The sequence below is a fragment of the Dermacentor silvarum genome, chromosome 11, assembly GCF_013339745.2.
Source record: "Dermacentor silvarum isolate Dsil-2018 chromosome 11, BIME_Dsil_1.4, whole genome shotgun sequence".
NCBI classification, from domain to species: Eukaryota; Metazoa; Arthropoda; class Arachnida; order Ixodida; family Ixodidae; genus Dermacentor; species Dermacentor silvarum.
In genome coordinates, this window is record NC_051164.1 from 99,269,210 (window position 1) to 99,292,534 (window position 23,325).

General features: G+C 45.1%; 2 protein-coding genes across 5 annotated transcripts in view; both read left to right on the plus strand.

The window, feature by feature from the left end:
* LOC119434001 (small glutamine-rich tetratricopeptide repeat-containing protein beta) overlaps positions 1–14,509 on the plus strand; it is a 58,765-nt gene extending 44,256 nt beyond the window's left edge. For 3 of the 4 annotated variants that reach the window (XM_037701296.2, XM_049659217.1, XM_049659216.1), the window contains 6 exons: positions 833–937; positions 1,873–2,005; positions 5,876–5,974; positions 12,830–12,867; positions 12,981–13,049; positions 14,151–14,509. In XM_037701296.2, the coding sequence (XP_037557224.1) occupies positions 833–937; positions 1,873–2,005; positions 5,876–5,974; positions 12,830–12,867; positions 12,981–13,049; positions 14,151–14,277 (571 nt within the window). In that variant the 3' untranslated portion in view covers positions 14,278–14,509. The remainder of the gene's footprint in view (positions 1–832; positions 938–1,872; positions 2,006–5,875; positions 5,975–12,829; positions 12,868–12,980; positions 13,050–14,150) is intronic. The other variant, XM_049659218.1, reaches the window with a different exon arrangement.
* Positions 14,510–17,627: 3,118 nt separating this feature from the next.
* The window catches only part of LOC119433423 (39S ribosomal protein L28, mitochondrial), a 31,761-nt gene continuing 26,063 nt past the window's right edge, over positions 17,628–23,325 (plus strand). Inside the window, exon 1 of the mRNA XM_049659220.1 lies at positions 17,628–17,744. The gene's annotated coding sequence lies outside the window, so the exon portion shown is untranslated. The remainder of the gene's footprint in view (positions 17,745–23,325) is intronic.

Below are 23,325 nucleotides of genomic sequence, written 5' to 3' on the forward strand. Positions count from 1 at the left end.
GACGAATTGCTTTCAAATTCTTATTGCCTTTTTCCGAGATGGCCCTCATAAGGAAGTTAGTTGCCTTATTGCATTTGTGCAAATCAGTGCATTTTTAATGATAGCAGGTCTGAAACAGCACGACTCTAGTGTGTGTGTTTGTAACAGGGCCAGAGATGAGAAACATGATGTCAGTGTATAAGATTTTAAAAAAGTTGCTGTATTGAATTTGTGTAAAACAGTAAATGTAATAATAGAAGGTCTGAAACTGTCCAACACAGTGTATTCGTTTTTCATGGGACCAGAGAAGTGAAATATAGTGTCAGTGCTATATAAAAAAAAAAGAATTGGAGGGGTGCATGCAATTTTTAGCAACTACACCATAAACTCTCAACATGTGTCAATATATTACTTAGCTTCTTTCAACTTGTCTCTTGATGGCAACTGCCTTGTGAAATGAGGAAGTGCATGGCAAGCGCTGTATGCTAGTTCTTTGTTAGGTAGCAAAGACAAGGTCTTAATGAAGAAGGGAAGAGAAAAGGGCTTCAGTTGAAATTTCTAACATTAAAAAAAAAGGAGTGCAAAGCTTCAGTGATCTAAAGAAGGGGAATTTCCATTTAAGCCTCCAGTTTTTCCGGAGGCCTTAAATTGGAGGCTGGAATTGTAAAATATGGATGCTCTGTCAAAATGTCTTGTCTACAACTTTAGGTTTGTAACTAAAAGGTGTGAGGATTGTGTAAACCGCAGCTGTCATAGGGTTTAAAGTGGACTGAAAGCTGACTGTATGTTTTGTTTTTGTATGTTTTTGTGAATGCCACTTCTGTGGGCTTACTGTTAACATCAATGGTTGCAGAGCCGCAGCCCACAGCAAGCTCAATAACCACCTGGACGCCATTGAGGACTGCCAGAGAGCATTGGAGATTGACCCCAAGTATGGCAAAGCGTACGGCCGAATAGGGTAGGTGTGATGCCTCCTATGGAGTCACTACATCATTCACTTGGATGTACCCCGCCCAAATGCTTAAAAAAAAAAGCATTTAACATGTTAACAGAACCCATGTTACAGGGTGGCCAGTTGAAGTCATTATGTGCTAATTTTGACTTTATTTCTCCCAAGTTGCTTGCAGCATTTGCTAATCGCTTCTTGTGTTCTTAAAATGACATGGACACTTACAGCATCGTCAGACCTTGTCTAATGGCACCTGAAATTTCAAATCTAGTCTCTCTCCACAGAACAGTGTTCAACATCTCTTCAACCCAAATTTTTTTGGTAAAAGTGTGCTAATAAAAGAAATTTTGGGCCGAGCTTTTGTAGCGATGTCTTTTCCAATGCTGTTCCTTTTTTGCGCTTCATCAGTGGTCAGAGCGACACTCCGACCACATTATCAGTGGGATCAGCCAGCCGTGAAAAGGGGATACTATGTCTTCACTCTCTCAGCTTTTATCAGGGAGTCCAGGCTATTGCACCAGTTCTAGATGGCAATCCTGATAGCGCGATCTCTTTGTCGATATACCTTGCTTTCTTACCCCCCCCCCCCCCCCCCCGTCTTATCATCACGTCTTATCATCATCATTCTTCGTATAGCTTGCTCTCACCAATTTCCATGCTTTCAAACCTCAATGGCCATAAAGCACCTGTGTTCAGGTAATTTTTTCATGGTCTTTTTCACTGTAGAAATAATCAATAAGCATATTCATTATGTTCAGGAAGTGTTTTGGACACAAGTAATATGCTAGCATGCTTCTACTGTAGTTGAAAGTGTGTGTTCATCCCACTGGGGATGAACACACAAGAAGTTGCAGAGCCACTTTTTCAGACTGGCTATTTGCTGGTTGGCCTAACTTTATATCTGGCTGTCCTGATGTGTTTGATTTTCGCTTCCTCCTGTGCAGTTTAGCATATGCCAGTCTAAACCAACACCAGAAGGCAAAAGAGTGCTACCAGAAGGCAGTAGAACTTGACCCCGAAAACCAGAGCTACGTCAACAACCTCCGGGTTGCCGAGGAAAAACTCCGCGAGATGGCGGTGAGTTTCTGGCGGCAGATGCCCTCTTCACTTGCCCAAGCTGGTGCGATGTTGATGTTTAGTTGCAATATCTGGAAATATGTCCATGTGTGGGTGGGATGTCGTCTGCTGAAACTAGAACGTCTTTGGAACGCTTTCGGTGCCTTCACAAAGTTAGCACCCGCTGCACTACCTTAGTGGCTATGGCATAATGCTGCTTCGTAGAGCTTGCACTGTCACTAAAGCCGAGACCCCATTCAAGCGATCTCAAGTCGAGCGTGACATGACTTTGTCAACCAGATGTGGGACCAGATCGTTTATTCTAATTGCACGATCTCTTGGTTTTTGAATTGTAAAATCTATCGCTTATCTCCCGCAAGCACCTTGACCAACTAGCCAATAAGAAACTGGATGGCTAAGTATGTGCTTCCTTTGCATCATCACTCCTTTTACGTGTGTTGTAGTAAAGCACATCTGTTGTAATGAAGCCAAAATTACTTTGTTATAATCATTAGTTGCATCAACTATTGCCATGCTCAATGGTATGCGCAACATTAAACATCCAAAGAGGATTATGACTCCGCAGCCGCCTATGCGATTAAATTTGCATAAAACAGCAGCAAAAGAGTTTTCAACGTGTGCAACATGCGACTGTTTAGCACCTGACGTGACAGCCGTTACAATAGCGTCCTTGTGTTCCAATGTGATAGACTTTCGCTTTCGCTTTTCGCTTGGCTCGCTCATATTGTCGTGAAACCTGTCTAGGTATATGCAGACTCGTTGGTCCTTGAAAGCAAAACTATCTGATCCGCCGCTTTCTCGTGGCCACACAGCTCCACTGAGTGAGCGCGCCAGCTTGGCTTGGCCGGCTTGTGCCTGCTTTACGCAATTTCGGAGCTGATGCCCGGCTGCGTCGGCACGGCGCAGTGCGCCACAGTGAGAGAGAGAGAGAAGGGGAGGCACTGGTTTTTAGCATGCCGCGTGCAAGCATCATCATCGATATGTGGCACGGCTAGGCATGGCCTCCAGGATCGTGATCTCAGAGGGTGCGCCTAGCTACATGATGCTGCTAGAGAGGTGCGATAAGATAAGATGTGCTGCTTGCGCGTACCCATCATGCAGTGAGAAAGGCCAGTGTTGCTTGACGGCATATTCGATTTGGGAATTTTGCACTGCCGCGCCGAACAAGTGTGGAACCCGGCGGCGGAAAGCGATATACTCAGTACGCAGCAGTCGCTAGTTTTGGTTTCGGAGACGAATCTAGTTCATTATATCCATTGGCAAAACAATTTTGCGCCGTTAGAACCAGGCTTAATATACATAGATATCTATAGGGACTTCAAGGAGAATTGCATTTACTTCACTATATCCATTATTTCGTTATAACGAGCTTCAAGTGTACTAACTCAGTAGTGGCTTTGGGCATTATCATGGAGGTTGTCTAAATTTTCTTCATTACTCATAACAGCTGTAAAGCCCTAACAGTAGTGACAAAGAATTCTAGTACAAGCATACTTCTTTTAACCAAATATCGCCACTACCACAAAGCGGGTTTGTATGCTTGATACCTTTAGAACTATCGTGGTTATAGTAAAAGTGATCATAACCCGACAGGCTGGTTCAAGGTGATCCCTGAAAAAGGTCTTAATGGAAGTCAACGCACATGTCCATCTTGTGAGCAATGCGGCTGTGCCTATAAACATTAATGTTTCATACTTGGCAGGCAACACTGCAAAAGCTGTGGAAGTAGTGCGATCACAGAAGTCTCACTTCACGCATTGCACTGTGCAGTTGTTTTTATCTGCAACTCGCTTTCTACAGAATAACTGCTTTGCATATCGCAAGTGCATCTTCTGGATGTAACATTGCATCAAACCACATACTGTTTGTGCACCTTTGTGCTTCCACTCTCTGACGGACTATGTTTTGATTGCGAGCACAAGTGGTGCGCTGTGGCCAGAGAATCATGTTACTCCGCTCGTTTGATGGTAAATCAGATCGTACCTACGACGCCTTCCACACAATAGTTAGGTCACATTTTGGACATAGAAGTATGGTACTGAATATTAATTTACATGACAAATCTAGTTACACGACACATACCGTATAGTGCAGAATATAGGTCAAGGTATTTTTCCAAAAAATATTACTAAAAAATCACCCCTCAACTTAGATACCGGTCCTTGGCACAATCTTAATTGTCATCTGGCAACATGTGGGAGCCGGAGACCTTTTGGCATCTGCATCGTTATCGCCTCCATGATTGACCAACGCCCGACGCGGTTCGACTGGCGCCATCTTCCCTTTTTGTGCAGCTATCATTCTTGGAATTGTTGATTTTGCACTACCTGCAGAATGAGTACTGGTACTCGACATCAGTTCGCCGCGGCGTTTAAAATGAAGGTGATCTGCGGAAGTCAACGGGAACATGTCTGCCCAGCAGCACTTCGGCGTTTCCGAAAAAAGCGTCCGATACTGGCGGACGCAAAAAGGCAAGTTGTCTGCGTGCAAGGTGCGGAAGACGTCCTTTCACGGGCGCTGCGCGGTGCACCTTGAGTTTCGAAGATAACGTGGCGGATTTCGTCCCCGCACATCACGCCAGATCCTTGCCAGTGACATCGGAATTGATCTGCATCAAAGCGATTGAGCTTGCCTATGAATCAGGCCTAATGCGAGAGCAGTTTAAGGGCTTCATTTACTGGGTTCGCCGCTTCATGCGACGCAAAGGGTTCACACTTCGCCGGTGCACATCAATTTGCCAGAAGCTGCCGGAGCCATACGAGGACAAGCTGGTCGAATTCCAGCGCTATGTCATCCGTCTCCGGCAGCAGCATGGGTACATGCTTGGACAGATAGGCAACGCCAATGAAATGCCGGTGTGGTTCGACATGCCGTCGTCCACCACAGTGCGCGAACGTGGCACAAAGGAAGTAAAACTGCTTTCGACGGGGAACGAGCATTCTCGTTTCACAGTGATGCTCGCCTGAACTGCAGATGGCAGAAAGCTGCCCCCATTTATAATCTTCAAGAGGAAGAAGCTGCCGAAAGAGGCATTCCCGTGGGACGTCGTTCGCGTGAACGAAAAAGGCTATATGGACGAGGCCCTCATGATCAACTGGATTCATACGGTCTGGAATCGGCGGCCCGGTGCACTCCTGCGGTGTCCGAGCATGCTCGTCTTGGATGCGTTTCATCGGCACTTGACCACAGGTGCGAAGCTAGTGAAAAGCAGTCGTCTTCGGACGAAAGCGCAGACAGCTCGAACGAATGAGCAGTGACGATACCATGAATAAAACGAAGTTTTGTGCCTAATAATGTTTATGTTGACTTCTTTGCTTCAAGGTAAGGGGGTCGACCTATATTCCGCCTCGACCTATATTCCGCATTATACGGTACCTATACCTTTATTTCACATGTAATGCGCCATTCTTTGGTAGCGAGTGCAGGCAACAAGAGAAGGATCTTTAGCCTTCGCAGCATTTCCTGTTCTGTATGATATGGAGTATATAGAAAGACACACTCCTTCTTGCAAGCAATGTCGCTATACTATTAGTAAGCTAGGAGAGCACACTAGAGTTACTACAGTCACGTATTCTTTGAAGCCAGTGTGAAATAAAATATGGCCATTCAAGCAGAACTATGGTGCTACTGTTGACAGCTTGACCTTGACGCACACAAGGTTGCCACAGCAACAAGGCAATCATGGTGACATGATTGCCTTGACGTGATTTTTGTGCAACATGTCACAAAAACAAGTTGCGGCCGCAGCAAAGTGAAGGAACAGTTATGGCTGTCCAAGCTGGCGTCAAGGTTCTGCTTTTGTGACCCTTTCTAAATTACAGTATCAGCATAAATGCAACGCCACCTGATGGCACATCGTGCACTTTGCAGAGCCCCGGCAATGGCGATACACACAGGCCCGCAGGTGGTGGTGGTGGCAGCGGCCTAGACTTTGGAACCTTACTGAATAACCCCACGCTCATGAACATGGTAAGCACCCTGGGCTAGGAGCATGTGGGGACATAGGAGAGATAAGTTCCAAAATATACGGGTTGTTTTTTATCGTTAACATAAGTTTTAAAAATTGCCCGTGTCTACTTCGTCAAGTCTACTTCTTGAGCTAGATTACTCCCAGAAGCGGACATTATTTTCAGGAGAAATCAAAATGAATTTTCGACTAATTAATGAAGTTTTCCTAATTAACTTTCAAACTACAATTTGCTTTATGGCACATATTGCAATTTACAAACTGTAGCAGGTTCATATCAGAACGAATTTTGAGGATGACACCGGTTTCAAAATAAGAGTTTCAATAATTCATGACAATATGCATTCTTGTTCCAGTAATATTAGAGCTGCAATACACAAAAAGGCATTCTATTAAAAAAGTAACTGGGAAGTGCATTTTTACACGAAGTTTGGATGGTGCTTGTCTCATAACTTGTAGTACTTTCGAAATTTTTTTAACAGTGAATGTGCCTTGCGACATAACTGGCTTCAATAATAGTGTATTGTAATATGTGCCCTGAAATAATTAAAAAGTTGATTAGTGAAAATTTAAGTAATTAGTCAATTATGCATTTTGGATTCAAGTGTAATGTCTGCCTCTTCAAGTAATCTAGCTCAATGAGCAGATTTGCGCTATATGCCATAGGAAACTTTTTAAATATTGGAAACGTTAAAAAACACCCCGTATTTAAAATGAAGCTTAACAGGAATGAATAACTGAGGGCCAACTGATTTTCTCATTCAAATAAATGTAAAACGCAGCAATGCTCTGAGACAACTGTTAAACCTATTTGTATAAAATTTGTTGCATTTGAAAGAATGTTAAATTCTAGCGGCTGAAGCAGAATGTTTATTTAGGACCTCATACTTGTTACAAAAATTGTTGAAAATGAGCAAATTTTTAAAAAATTCACCGACGATTACGATAATCCCTAATGCGAAAGTTTAGCACAAGTTATATGCGTGTTTTCATTTCACGATATATTGACTGGCGCGGACAATCTGTCTCGTGTGGCACATTGCAAACAGAGCGAAGTGTGGCGCGACTGCCTCGCTAATGGGGAGAAACGGCGCGTGGGTGACGTGTGGCTGTGATTCATAGCAGCCGCTGCAGACGGACTTCCGCTTGTGCCACGCTTTATTTCCAAAAATTGTATCGATGGACGCGCTCGCCGCGTGCCTTATCGTTAGCGTCATTGGTGAACAGATGACGCGCCCTGCTCTGGCGCCATCTCGTTGCCGTCGTCGCCGCAGAGCCTGTCTTGCGTGGCACTACGCTTTTCTTCTCACGCTTTCGCTTTACCCTCCTCCTCCGCTTTCCCCCTCATGCTCTCTTCGCTATAGCCGTCTTTCATCTTCTACTGCGCTCTGCGTTTGCTCTTTCATCCTTCACCGTGCTCGTTCGCTCGGTTGCGCCAAGGATACCGAAGCTCGCCAAAAACAGGCGCCTAAGAGCGGCGATCTAAAAAGTGCTTGCAAATTTTACCCCAAGAAAAGATGTCTCAGTTGTGTAAACTCCATCTTTTAGACCATTTGAAGCGGACAAATTGGTACACAGTTAACCCCAGATGTGTGGAACTTGAAGGGGATCATGAAATAGTTCAATATATTGATAATTCAAAATTATCTGAAAACTCTGCACGTTTCAGACAGTTTCCTGAGATAGTGAAATGCTGGAATTTAATCATTTGTTTCCCAAAGGCCATGTCTAATGCACAAAGGTTTACCTATTTTTTGTACACGAATGTTGCAAGTCGCTTGCACTGTGGAATGGTCTTTGATATACTGTCGCACTACTAGCCCATACCGCCTTGCCACGAGACCACAGTGCTCCTCATGCGCATTAAAGTATTTGTGCGTTTTTATTCAGGATAAGGTAGAAATTGACACGGTGCGGATGCAAACCAGCTTGTATAAGTGTGCGCGCTGCCACCGTCAGCGCACTGTACTGCTAATCGTGCATAAACATACCCTGCTGCGTAACTGTTAAAACAGCCAATCATCATACGTTGGCAGCAAGTTGACCATCGAAACGCCAGTGCTGGAACAGCTGCACCAGTTGCCCCAAATTGCTCCAAGAGCAGTCCTCTGCACCATTATGCTCCGAAACAGCATCTTCGCAGGAAATTGCACTGAGCCTGTGCCAAGAAAGAATAAATGAACGCTTGATGCCGCCTCGATAGTAAAACTGAAATCTAAACTTAAAGTGTGCCATTATTATCATGATCCTGGAAGTCCATGGAGCAGCCATAGCCACAGATATAGCCGATGCTTAGCCACCATACCGATGCCATCGATCTTTGCGAGGGTGGAGTCATGGCGGAGTGATGTAGGTCGCCCTGGCAATAGGAACGTGACCAGCGAATCGGCACGGCCCTCTGCTGGCCTGATGACAGCCAGTGTCTGGTGCTACCAGCTCGCCGGGACCTTCTCGCCAGTTCTGCCAGGGACCACGTGGTGGCTTAATTGTTCGTATCATGTGCCGCGGGCACGATTTAGCATGTTGTAAGCTAGGCCCTGGACTTTAGAAAAAATTGCATCACCGAGATTCAACTGTATTAGACGTACATTCAACACTGCGGCAAAAGTTCTTGTCACTGCTCCAAATCAGTGTTTTGCCTGCGTCAAGATGTGTGCCGAAAGGTCAAATGGCTGCCGCACCACTGCAACGCTGTTAGATTTGAAAGTGGCTTTCAGCTTGCAGAACATCAGAGTCCATTCCCATTCATGTGTAACTCTATGAGCACAAACGAAACACATTCAGCATGGGCTGTGGTCCCACAAATCACACAACGAAGAGTTTTGCACACCACTGCCACAATTGCCATTCAGCAAAATGCAGATGTGGTGTACAGCGGTTTTGTTAAATTCAAACTGTAATGTAAACATCTGTCCAAATGGAGTTGGGTTGAAATTCATTTTACTGTTATGAAATGCCTTTCGCGAAAACCCTTGTCCTACAAGAATACAAACACAGTGACGCAAACATCTTCAATTTGGCTTTACATGCCCAGAGCCACTCAGTGAAAAGATTGGGTGTCAACTGCACTTTCTTGTAGAAAGGATATAGAACTGGGAGGCCTTCTGCGTTCCTGAAGCAGCGTGGCAATGTGCCCTTGCCGATAACGAGTGGTCACAGTTTGCACGAGCCATCCATATTTGCACCGAGCGAAACTGAGACATGCACCTGGCTGATTTTTCCTTGCATGGCATGTACTGCCCTTCGGATTAACTGTCTTGTTTGACAGCATCTGCCAAAACAGTGCTGTTTCGTTGGTACTGAATATTTCCAACACTCAAAAAACTGACTGCGGCCCGTTAGGAGAAGCGCACTTGCAGGGTTGTGGCACAGCTCAGCGTTCAATATATATTGAATGTGGTGGTGAATGTGTGTTCGATACATGCGTAGTTGCAGTGAAATGCTTTTCCATAGGATTTAGAAAGCGTTTTTACTACTGTTCGGTATAGGCAGTAGGCCTACAGTAAAACCTAAATAATTTGATCAAGGTGTACTAGCAAACTCGGTTAATTTGTAGAACTTGTGCAGTCCCATAATTTGCATTATACCAGATAATTTGAAGAGCCTGCGCACATCCATCCAGATAATTTTAGTTTCCGGTTGTGGCCTCCGAGACCAGCATGCTGCGATGCACTTCCGGCTTTGCATATCTTGGAGGCCGTGTAAGATATATGGTGGCCATGTTTTCGACTCCTGCAATACGTGGTGTCCAAAACCCGACGTCCATGTCGTGTTTCTGGCTCCCTCTATCGCTTCCGCCGCATGCAGCCAGCAGAACCATGGCCTTTGAGACACGTATTTGTTACCCAGAGAGAGCTGTTGCTAGGTTTGGATTTGTTTCTGTCTAGTTGATTGATTCTGGTGCTTGCAGTACATAAGTGCATAGCCTTTGAGATCATACTCCGAGAGAACTGTCGTTCGGGGCTGTGATTCAGACGCCACCGATTGAACAGGCGCTAGATTCCACGATGCATACAGCATTGCAAAGTGCCTACGTTGTGTGGAGGTGCACGTTAAATTTCTGTGTTTCCACCCACTACAGAGAAGCGAGTGAGAGCGTCGTCATCATCATCAATAAACATGGTGCTTTTGCTTTTCAGTTTCTAGTTTATCTGGTCTTTCTCATCTAAATACCAGCTGCATCGTATGTCGTTTGGTGTCACATTTTTTCTCCACTGCTGGTAGGTTGTGTGCATACACTTCTCAACCTCGGGAAATATCTCGGCCACACGTGCGTTTACGCTGGTGTGTGAATGCGGCGACGGGAGTGACGAACTAGGCCAACTAGTTCATTTCATTTTCATTTTTATTTACCCTAAAGTATTTACCCTAAACGTAGAAGCAGACTTGCAGACATCATACGCATGGAAAATCAAGTCGCAGACAGTGTGCCAGTAGGAAATGGCAAGGATGATTATGAGCCTACTTGTGATAAAGTTTTCGAGCTCACAGCTTTGTCAAGTGTTGCGGTGATGACTGTGAGATGCTGTGCATGATTCGTGAGCTAGAGATCATGACCCTTGGTGCAGCGAACTACCATACCAAGCAATCCCGCATCAACGATTGCTTCAAGTAGTCCTTCTGCACTGAAAATAAATGTGGCATGCTTGCGTCACGCAGTTTTGCGCTACTTTTTGTGGGTTGTTTCTTATTTTTGAATAATACAGAAATCCGTCTAATTTGAAAATTTTTTGCAGTCTAGCCGACTTCGAATTCACAAGGCTTAAATGTAATTCGATATGTCTGGGTTTAATATATCTAGGATCGACTGTATGAGTTAACAGCTTACATTGAATATTTACCATGCTCACGAATGTTGTGCAGAAGTGCTGACTCACAAATTTGTGGTATATTTGAGAGCGGTGCATAATGCATTGATTTTGTCCGCTTTATATATCATAAGAAATCCAGTTTACAGAATCATGGCATCATTATTTATTACGGAGTTTGATGATGTTATTTATTGTTGAGGAGAAAATTAGGCTAGTGGTCTAGCATAATGCAGCACCAACGTTCTGAGCAGTCTAGCTCACAGGAACCAAAAGCAAAACACAGTCACATCTTTTTGTTCACACTTCCGACAATTTCGCTGAATGTGAAACACCTCAAGCAATTCGCGTGCCATCATGTGCCGCCTTTTTCCAAAGCAGCATGCAAGGGAACTCAGTGCAATTTGGCAGCCAATGAGCGAGCATCATATTTTTAATTAGTTGGCATATCAGATTCGATATGGCCCATGGCATGTTAGCGCTACATAGGCTAACCTAAGAAGAAGTAGATTCCTTTGAATACACTTGTGTTGTTGATTGACCAATGTGTCTGAGCCTGTGTTGTGTATACAGTAGAACCTCATTGATGCGATCCCGTTTCGCACGATTTCCCAACACCAACACTCGCAATCGAGAACACAAAAAATGACCTGATAGAGTTATGCTTATTTTTTACCAATTCATACGTTCTTGGAAAACATGATATTTTAGCACCAATGTTTTGTACATTGTCAAAATGCAATCGTGTAATAAGTTTTCCAGCCGCTAGGTCCCGTGTAAACTAGAATATGCGTGAGGTGCGTGCGATCGAGAACAGTAGCAGCCCGCCGTGGCACCTTCACCGCAATACTCGCCCGCCCTTCTCACGTGAAAACGCCGGCACGCACTCAGTTCCTTATTTCCATAGTACCAGCAAATGTTCTCCCGGGTGGTCGCACACCGCATTCACAGCTATCGCTGTCAACCCTATTGCAATAAGCATCTTCACCTATCTGTTCACAGCGCGTCGTGCCATTGAAGCGTACTGCAAACTTTAAATAGGCGATAACCCAAACGCACTGCCACTCCCTGCTGCAGACTGCGATCATATTATGTTTCCCGGCGACTAGATTGCATGCAAACAAGAAGAGGTGCGAGGTACACGTAATCAGAACAGTACACGCCCGCCGCATGAGCTTCCCCCCCGATACTGGCCCATACTTCTCACGTGAAAACGCCGGCACACACAGTTTCTTATTCTGGGACTAGTTTCTTATTCTGGAACACGTCCCGTGTCATTGCAGCCACATTCACAGCTATCGTCATCAACCCTATTGCGATAAGCATCTTAACCCATCTGTTTTACAGTTCTTGGGGCATAGTGACGTTGCAAGTGTATGGCATGCTTTAAGTAGGCGATAACCCAAACGTGCCACCACTCCCCGCTGTAGGTGGTGCTATGTGAGCATCATGTATTGCTCCAGCAGCATCCAGCGTCGCTCACCAGCACGATTTCATTTCGGTTTCCCATCGCCGTCGTAAAACACTAAGCAATAGGAAAACAACACGTGTCTCCCACCAGCTCAACGCAAGTCGACTTCTTGTGCCTCGTGCTGCAGCGATTCATGCAACACTTCGCATTACGTAATGTAAACTACAGTTGAGTCTGTGAAAATTTTTTCATTACTTTGGATCGTACGTTTTCCTAGTTAGTACGTTTTTCTCACATTTGTATTTCAAAACGCATGAACGAGGTTCTGCTGTGTTGATGTGCCTTCTTCAATACACACACATCTTATTACGTTTTTCGTAATAGTTTTTTTTTTTTTTGTGATCGTACTTTCTTATATATCGGCATGTAGCAACTTTTTTACTTTAATCAAGAAGCGCTGTTGCTTATAAACAGCTCAAAAGGAGACACATTCAAGCTTGAAATTTGCTTTGAACCCTACTGCCATGCCCCGCAGCTTGAAAACTTTTTCTATCAAAATGAACAGTACCATAAGTCACCGAGGCTTGTGCCTCAATGTTTATTCAGGGGTAATGACAAATCATTTTCTTTCTTTCTAGGCTGCCACGCTAATGCAAGACCCCAACATGCAAAACATGTAAGTCTGCTGTTTAAAAAAAAAAAATGTGCTGTGAAATGTTTTGTTAGTTTGCCAAAGAGCAGGGTTTACATGTTGTGATTTTTTTTTTTTTTTTTTTTTTTACTTGACAGCATGAGTGGACTTATGTCTGGAGGTCTGACCCAAAATACGGGTGGTGGACTGGATGCACTCCTTCAAGCGTAAGCATTGGGCCTTGTTGCATCGACTGAGGACTGTCACATGCGCTAAGGAATTACACTAATGGCGCAAGCTTTTTGCTTTGAGCAGACAGTTGGAAGAAGAGTACTGATGTTGAATTTTTATTGCGTTTGCTTCTTTGAGAAATACTGCACCTCCAAATTACCAAATAGGAATTTCGATTTGAGTTTATATGACTGCGCAGAATGCAAGATTGGCCATGTGCATTAGATTACTATGTGCGCTTTATGATACTTCAGGTTATATAATTAATCTGGGTTGTGCCCACCCCATCCACGTGACAGCCCTTATAGATGAGGTGTTGCTTTGGCATGCTAAAGCCTTCAACCAGTCGGGCAACTGTCCAAAATGTGCATGGCATAACAAGTTTGTGTGCATTCATTGTAGAAAAATGTACAAGTTTGTGAACGAAGAGGCTCCTGTGAAGCAGGCTAATGTTTATAAAGTTCAAGCACCACAAGAGAATGCATACCATGGTTTTCTGAATCATCTTTTGCTTTGGAATGAAGTTTTCAAGGACTTGCACCAGGATACTCTTCCTGCCGTCGAAGAAACTAGGCAGTTTTAGTATAACATTTTGCTCATCCGCATTGACAAACACAGGATGGCTACGGCGCATGACACGCGTCTCTAGAGAAGCTCTTAGTAGACAATTTCACATTGCCAATGCATGTTTAACGCTAAATGCAATGGCGCCATCTGTATGACAGAATTTAAGGCATTTTTGCACAACCATGGCATTGCTTGATAGTTTGAACAGTGTTAAAACGGACCGTTAATGTCAAAAGCAATGACAAGTTGCTGCCAAAAACAGTGCCTTCTAAGTGAGATGAGACCAAGTGATAGGCATCCTTACCGTTTACTTTCCGTTTTTTTGTGAATGCAAGGAGCAAGTAACGATTTTGAATTCGAATTAAAATGGCAAAGCAGCTGCCGCTGTGTTGTTACATTATCGGCATGTAGCGAAACTGCAAAAGCAGGCTAAAGGATTCTAGGTTTATTGATAGCCATGGCAAGAATCACTTTCGGATTGTTCTTTTTTGTAGCTGTCTGAAATCTGAATTCATGTACGTGACATGCAGAGGCCAGCAGCTAGCATCCCAGATGCAGGCGGCAAATCCCGAGCTTGTGGAGCAGTTGCGGCGCCAGATGAACAACCCCAGCAACCGCAACCCCTCTGACCCAGAAGGTCCGGACAGGAACAACTGAGAACCTGGTGCCTTTGAACTAACGCTTCAGGGGATCACTCAAAATCTTCTCACGTTCCTTGTCTCGTAGCAAAACTTACTAAAGTTGACAAAAAAAAAAACACGACGACAAGCATGTGTAGCTATGGTGTGGTGGAGTGGTGCGGATGGCTGGCGAGTGGCAAGAAATAAACGTTCATCCAGTGTGCGACCTCTGGGCGGTTGCCATGTCACTCTGGAGATGGTTTTTCCAATAGGTGTGCAAGTCTCATTTGTGTGTAGGTAACAGCCAAATTTATATTCACACATGTTCAACACAACCAGGAATTCTCTCCATTGAAAATTTCATCATCTGTTGCATCTTCAGAATCATTAACCCTTTCTGGTCCAAGGATTTCTGTAGGAATCGCAAGGGTTGTGCAGGAAATATGCGACATCAAGAAAAACAAACAAAACTATTTTCAAAAGTGCGAGTGTCGGTGATGCTACTTACGTAGTTTGTCAGCTTTGTGCCACAGATAAATATGACTATTCCCGAAATTTCACAAATGTCACTGTGCTGCATCGTGCTGAGATTAGGCCTCTGCAATCTATTTGAACTTTCTGCCGAATGCATATAACCTGCCGTGGGTGGCACAGCCATGGCATTGTTTGACAGCTTTAACAGGCCATATTTCACGCCACTATGATTTGGAATTAAGAAGTCTGAAGAACCACATGCTTCTTACAACACAACACACTTGTACGTACCAAATTACATGTAATTAATTGTAATCAGTTACATTTCTTGGTAGTTTTGTGATTCATCAATTACTTTCTTTTACTTGGTAACGCTCACTGTAATTCAGTTTTTTTCAGTAACCAATTACATGTAACCAGCAGCTTTATTGACGGGACAAGCTGCAACAGGCAACGCAGGTTTGAATATTTGAATGTGGTTGGTTTTACCATTTGAATGTATGGAAGGTGACGCAGAACACCTGGGTGTCCCATGCAGCAGCCTCACAGGTGCATTTTCAGACGGGCAAATCCGGGTGCGCAGTATTTGTTTTTCCATCTTCACGCCCCGCCAGATGTTAGCCCGACGACTTGAACCAGCGCTGCTGTAGCTTGATAGGAATGGCCACACAGGACGTTGATGCCAGGAAATCTTCTACAAATGATTTTTTTTAGCTTTTCACTGGACCCACTGGAAGTGTCTTCTCCGAACCCTAGCAACAATGAAACGCTGGGCTTCATAGCATCGCGCCATTGAGTGACCACAATCTTGTGCGCGAGGTGTCCATACGTTACAACCTCCCTGCAGCACGCACATCGAGTGAGTTTTTGGTGCCGTTGCATATGTCTTGACAATAAAAAACGAGGGAAAGTGACCGAAGAAAATTTTGAAAGACAAATGTGAGTGAAGATAAACAAAACATGCGAAGGGCTTCAGAGGACGCACTGGTAGACCCAGGCCAGCTCGACTCTATTTACTGTATTTGTGCAATACATTTCAGTAATTGCTCATTTACTTTCTTGGGGCAGTGATTGTTAGTTGTAATCAATTTTGAAGAAATTGTGATTGGTTGCCTTTTTTTCTGTAATATGTACACGTCTACAACACAGTTTTTGGCAGTTCATGAAAGAAATAATTGATTCATTGCCAAGAACTCCAGTGGAAATTCATTTGTTATTCGTGAGTGGTCATTCCGATACGCGTAATGTAAACTTTGCACTTTGTTAAAAAAAAATTGGAATAGAAAGACGGAAAGGTAAAAGTATAGTACTAGTTTTGATGTGTAAAAAGAAATGCTGCAGAATCCTTTTGAGTATAGTGTGACAAACTCCATGTGCATGAGCTGCAGCCAAAACTTTACAACATTCAATGGAAATGAAAGGTTAACAAAGCTGGGGTACTGCTAGTGTTCCAAATGTCTGGCTATAGTTTCGGTTTAACGAAACAAACTGCCGGATGTACGTATCATAATTTTGATATTCTCATATCGTAGTTTCGAAACTTGCAAATGCAGAACAGCGAAGCTGTGCATTCGCGGCCGCTTGGCTCCACCGTGCGAAGTGCGCGCGGTGCAACCACCTTATAAGTCGCCCGACGTGAACGCCGGCGAGAACTTGCCCACGTCGTGAGGAACGCCGTCGCACGTGGAAGCCGACGCGTCACATCCCTCGCAACGCGTTAGGAATGCCGTCGCCCGTGGACACCGACTTTAATCAACACCACCTAGACTATGTCAATAGTCTATTCTAGGTGGTGTTGGCTCTGCTCGTGCGTGACGGCGGCCGTCTTCGCTGGCGCACGCTCGACAAAACAGCTCCGCTGTTAAAAGGAGGCAGAAAACCATCGCGGATTATTGTCAGTCCAGTGGAGTAGTGGCACGAAAGAAGCCCGCGAATACACGCAAAGTGCCTCGAGTGGCCAGTCGCGCGGCAATTTTGCGTGTATTCGCGGACTTTCATGCACGGAAAAACTTTTATGTAGCACGTATTGAACAACAGAAAGCTGTATTGGGAGTTTATCATGTTGCTCTACAATATTCGCGTTGGCACGTTTCGTAATATTTGAGAAGTTGATTAATTCAGACTATGCAATTAGGTGGAATGCGAAAATATTATCTCCAAGCGACAGCTAACATTACCTTAGTTCTGTTCAGCTACGTGACATTTGCATATATTTAACGTTCGACTCAAGTTACGTGGTAACACCCGCAAGTTCGCATCCGCCGCCGCAGCGACCACAAACCACCACTCTTCCGAGCACTGCAACACGCGTGCGCGCGCTCCTGTGCATCAACACATACTACGTCACACGTCGCAGAGCTGCCATAGGTCGTACGCGTCGCCGCGGCCGCCGTTGCTATCGCGCATGCGAAACAAGGCTAAAAACTACCAGTAAAAGACATATATGTTCATGAGTGTAGGCGAGCCGCGAGCGGCATGTATCGGCGCATTACTCCTGTTGATTCTGACAGCAGCACTTTCCGCCTGTACCTCGCTATGGCATTTTCTTTTTTTCGCACCTGTCCCATACTGATTAAGTGAAGGCCCAAATTTATAAAAGTGGTAGTCAGATCTTTTGCCCATGATGCTGTTATGTTGGCAAGGATGAAAACGATAAAAGTAAATGGGGCAATAATGCTTGAGCAGGCAGAAAGTGCAGGTGCCGTAACTGTCGACGCAATGCACCGATCAAGCCGTGAATCGCACACACGAGCAGAGATAAGGCATCAGTCGGGCGCTGTCGACTCTGTCATGGCCTTGTTAAAGAAAAAGCGTCGATTCACAAAGCGACGATTGGGCTAGCCGAATCACGTTGAACATAGTCACGAACCCTCGTCCCCATTGCTTATCGGTAGACTGCGCACCATGCGCTGAAAGCCACGTGTTCCGCTGTTCGCACTTGGGTCGGTGCCAATCGCACCACAGCATCGGCCGCTCTGCTGATTGCTTGCTTGCCTGCCATGGTTGCATCGATGACCGCGACTACGAAAGGTAAGCATATGCCATTGTCAATTCTTTAAATATTGTCGTTTGACAACGTTAATTGACATAGCGCTTGCCGTCATGACATAGCACGCTTTTTTTTTTTTTTAAGGGTTTGGCGTCCGTCGGTTTCTCGATCCCAGAGACTGTATACAATTAAATGTATTGATGAGCTAATGCTAATGCCAGTGCGCGATACGTGTGCGAAGCTTCCATAGTGAGAGCCATACACGCCTCCCTTACCCACTTCCCCACGTGTAAAAGTGGTTCGTTGTGAGAAAAGGAAAGATTGGTGCCATCTTCTGCAGCCCTCGCAATGTCGTTCGTAGCGCGGGCTGATCCCGCAGGCCGTGCAATCGAAAGGTGTGGGTAAACCACCGCAAACTTGGTTGTTTACGGTGGTGAAACACGATTTCTTCTGTATCAGAAAATTAACTATCTACAATATCATAAACAGTACTCTTAGCCCAATAAGACGCTTGGTAAGCCAGAAGAAGCGCAATAACAAGAGACTGGTGGCGACACCGCCTCGAAATTCCCGCACCAGCTCGCTGTGACGTCATGGACCTTGACAGCCTCCTCTGGGGCCTAGTTAATTATTTAGCGGTAAAGACAGACTACATTGTGTACTAAAGAAGCCAAATATTGGACATGGCGAGTTTCGGGAACTTTTGCTGAACCAAGGCGGCCTAAATATGGAAAAAAAAAAAAACTTTGAAATCCGTGACGTACCGGCGATGGGCATTCGGCGCTAAATTTAAAGACGTCATACATTTATCTTTGTTTTCTAATAATTAACCTATTGTTTCGAAATTAACGACAACAGAGATTTTAAAAGAGCGCTTTATCTATCTCAACTGAGTTAATGTTTTGCTTTAGTGTCCATTTAAGCCCTGGCTCAGGTGTATAACATGTGAATCCAGCTCCTTTGCATTTTTCTCCGGATGTGACGTCGGTGACTCACCGTATAAAAGCAGCGATAATCACACAGTGCCGTGTTGTGGTGCGCCAGTGGCATGACGAGGGAAAACGTATTTATTGGCATGGGATATGGAAATGATATGGGGACGTTAGCCCGGAGGAGTTAGGAGCACTTGCGTAGTTGCGTTGGTTTATACGTCACGAGTGGTGTTAGTATAGTTGAATGCGACCCCAAAGAAAATTTAACGTCTCGATTGGCGGGTACGATTGATGACGTCTTTGCAAGAAGTGTAGGCACGTTAGTTTCGTACTTCTACACCCCTACTTGAAATTCTGACCGCACAGCGAGCGCAGTGTCTCGGTACTGAGAGAGTAATGGCCCGTCGTGTGCATGCGTAGATATGCTCAAATTAATGTGAAGCAGTGAATTAAAATTCACTTCGTTCAACCGGATCGAATATACATTAAAGAACTTCGCGTCCACTGATACTCGCACTGTGTGCGACCCGCATTCTTTTTTATTGAGATTATTGTCTGGGACACGCCAGGCGAATTTCCGCCGTTATCGTCGGCGTGAGGTTCCGTATAAAGTTAAAGGTAAAGCTTGCGAGGGTGAGCGAGAAGGATGGTGGCTTGATCCGTATCAAGTGAAAGTATATATGGAAAGCGTGCAAGGGTGAGCTGGGAAGGATGGTGGTTTGATGCGAGTATTCCCGCTCGCCGTGCTGTGCGCCCAGGGGAGGGGGGGGGGGCAGGTGAGCGGCCCCCCTCTACAAGCCCGGCCGTGGCTGCGCATGGTGCGGCTAAGCGCGAAGTCCCATACGAACCGCAGATCAATGCTAGAACAGATCGTGCACTAACGTGTTTGCTGTTGTGGCCTTATAAAACTGTATGCCTGGAACAGTCAGCTCTGACATTCGTAACACGCCAAGAAGCTCAATCTCGATCATGACCAACTCTGATTTTCCTATTCAAACACGTTTGAAATCCAGAAGTGCTCTCATTAGGCAACTGGTGAGCCGATTAAGTTTGATTTAGAGCCTCAATATATTTTTTAGGAAGGTGCCGAACATTGGCAACTTAAAAAAAAAGGAAAACTGAACCGCAAACTCAGAAATCTATCACACACGTACCAAAGACAATATCACAGTTCTGCAGACTGCAAATATGATATATATGAACATTTATATCTTACATAATAATGTACAGTGCTGACGATGGTTCTGCGAAAGTCCATCAATTTTGTCCGCTTGATATATCAGAATAGATGCAGTTGCTTACAAACGTGACTTATAAACGGTGTCGTAAAATTAGACTTATCTTTTTCTTTGAAGTGCAACAGACAACACGAGTGCGTGTATGTACCGAAGTACCTTATTTAGTCGCTTTTAATGTGCCCTCAAAAGCAAGGCGCATCGGATTTTCACTGTTGGGAGAAAAATGCGACGGATTTCGATTGCAACGTGCACATTATTTGATCTGTACCAGCTATCGGAATACGTTGCCCCCCCCCCCCCAAAAAAAAAAAAAAAAAAAAAAAACGAGTAACAGCGCAAGACACAGGGCATAAGGAGACGGGCGAAGCGTTTCGTTAGAATGCAGTGTAGCCCTTATTTGCCAACCGACTTTCGCTTTTATTGCGATGGCAATGATATGGGCACTCCAAGCGCATTTCTGCCGTCGCCGTGATGTTTCGTATAATATCTAAGTGCAATGACATCGTCGCCGCGTGCCGTATGCTGTGTATGCGAGTGAAAGCGTGCGAGGGTGAGCCAACGCTAGTGGCTCAATCTCGCGCGTGCAAGGGAGGAAAGCGGGGAGGAAGCGCGCCTTCTTCCGTCGCGCGCGAGGCAATGGGGGGGGGTTACTCCGGCGGCTGCTGCGATGGCACGACCGCGAGCTATATCTTGAAAGCGATCTGCGATGGGGACTGAGTGCTTGTGGACTGATAGGCTTCGTGTGCGCCGTTTTCGCCGCTTAGGTTCGCGTTGAAGCGAGATGCAGCACGAAGGTCAATGGACAGTTGGCAAAGATCTGTAAGTTGGCTTTCCTGCAAGGATATATTCCAACCGAACACTCTCGTTCAGACTGCTTTTCCAGCGAAGGCACACGAGCACTAAAAAGGCTTTTAAAATAAAGTCGCAGTTTCGCCCTAAAGGCGAAGTATCTATTACGATAGCAAATTACTCGATAGGTATACAAAGTAAGGATAGTAGTTTTATCGGCCGTATAAACTTGTAAACATATAGGCACACTAACTAAACTAACAAGCATGGTGTCGCGCGCGCACAAGCAAACATGAACGCGTCTCACTCGATGACTGCGGAAACTCACTCGCATCAACGCGATCTTAGCCGCGAAAACACAGGGAGGATGGACTCTGCTCCCGCCGCAGATGGCTTTCTTTCAAGACGCAGCCGGGCGGGCGCTCGCGGCGGAGAACGCCCCCCCCCCCCCGGAGATTTGCCTGGCGGGAGCGCGCGGCCTCAGTAAAGCGCGGCCCCTCCACCTCCGGAGCTACCCTCCCTCCAGCGCGTTGTGCGCGCTTCCTTCCCGCTTCCCGCCCTTGCGCGCACGAGCCGCGACTGCCGGCTCACCATCGCACGCTTTCATTCGCACATACCACATACAGAATACGGCGCGCCGCGACGATTTTATCGCCCTTGGACTTTATACAGGACCTCACGGCGACGGCACAAATCCATACAGTGTCCATACAATTGTTATCGCAATGATAAGGCTTTTTCTCATTGTAAGCTCCGCGGTGTACAGAGAGAAAGGGAGAAACGGAATAGAGGAAGGCAGGGACAAGTGTGGAATGGAAAGAATAGTTCGTTCTGCTAGCCTGTGGTCGAGGTTATTTGGTTAGAAAATATACTTGCTCGCTCATGCGCAATAACATTTTTGCAAAGTGTCCATTCGCTCGCTGCTGCTGCCGCACTTCCTCACTCCAGCGTTTTGACAGCGAGTTTCCGCGATATCGAGTGAGATGTGTTTGTTTGCTTGTGCGCGCATGACACCATGCTTGTTTAATTAGTAAGCTAATGTTCACAAGTTTGTACGGCCGATAAAACTACTATCCTTACTTTGTATACCTGTCTACTTAAGTTGCTATCGCTATCGATGCTTTGCCTTTCGGGCAAAACTGCGACCTTTTTCTGGATACTAGGCCTTCTTTCATGTCCAATTTTGCTCTTTCAGAACCCATAATTTACTTTTTATTGCTACTTTAAGCCTGCCAATCCCACATGGCGCCCACCACGATCAGGACTATATTGACAGGCTTTAGGCGTAGCGGCGACTCATTCGACGAGTATAACCAATGCCATGCCCCGTGCGAAAATTTCGGTTATACACTAGAAGTTGTAAAGTGCTGTCCAAAACGCATTCTACCACAATTTAGTAGCAGCCGAGATAGAAGCAAATGAAATCATAATCTTTTTTTGCTGTAGCAGACAGGGCACGTTTAACACTTCCTAGACAAGTTGGCACAGCGCACTGTGGTAGTCATTGGCTGCAACAGTCGGCCGTGTCCCTCTGCGTCATGCGTTCACTGCAACTGCACAAACTTTTTCCAATACTTAAAACTTGGCGGACAAATTTTCCTGGAATAGACATTTCAAACTGCCGACGAACAGCAGTTGTCAAGACTGGCACGTCTGGTTGGAGAACCCACTTCCAGTCTTTCGAAGCAGTCGAAATATTAACCCAACTGTGGGAACATTTTTAAGATTAGTTTCTTTTTATAGTGACATATTTTCGACTCATGTTTTTGCATTACATGTAGGCGTGGGAGCTCAGAACCCTAAAGAAATACTGGCAACCCTCAGAGCACCCTTATATATACATATATATTGCATTATTCAATATATAATAGCTTTACCACAGCCAGTTTCAGTTTCGTTTGACAGGAGGTGGTTTTGTCGCAACGTCATATGACGCAGGAGGAGACCACGCAGGTGCAGTAGATTGTGCTATTTTGGCACTCACTCCAGCTCGCTCGGTCGATTCATATCTGCTATTCGTTGTGAGGCATGATGTAGCAGCATAGCAGACAAACGAGTGAGCCAGTGCAAATGTCAGAATGTTGCTCAAAATATCCATTTCACGTTGCATCATATGAAGCCCCTGCCATGTACATTAATTCTATGGAACACACTTCAGCATGCACATTGCAAAATAGACACATAAGCACCAGGCTACACAGCACAAAGTATGTCAAAAATACACTTGGGAGTGGTTGGTTTAACTTTTTCACCACCTGGTTACAAAAAGCGGGAGTGTGAGTTGGTTAAACTTCAGTGTGGAAACACAATGGAAAAAAATTTGTTAAAATGGAACTGTAAATGTACAAAGTGCGCTTTCATCATCTTTGCGCTGTGTTTCAACAATGAACAGGATTATTGTATGCTCGGGTACCGTCATCAACAGACCTTCAGTTTGGGACAGTCCATGCTTGCAGAGGGTCACATTTTGGTGCTGAAAATCGCAAAGCACGGAGACATACAAAAAACACAACCACAGAAAGACCACACCAAGGGTCTGCTGCCACAAAATCCTCCTACTTTAGCCTAGTCCTCTACCATGTGCACCCTGTGCTCATTTTCCTTTGTGTTTCTATGTGTTTTGTTGTTTCTTGCGCTTAAACACAAGTCTCCGCTCTGTTGCC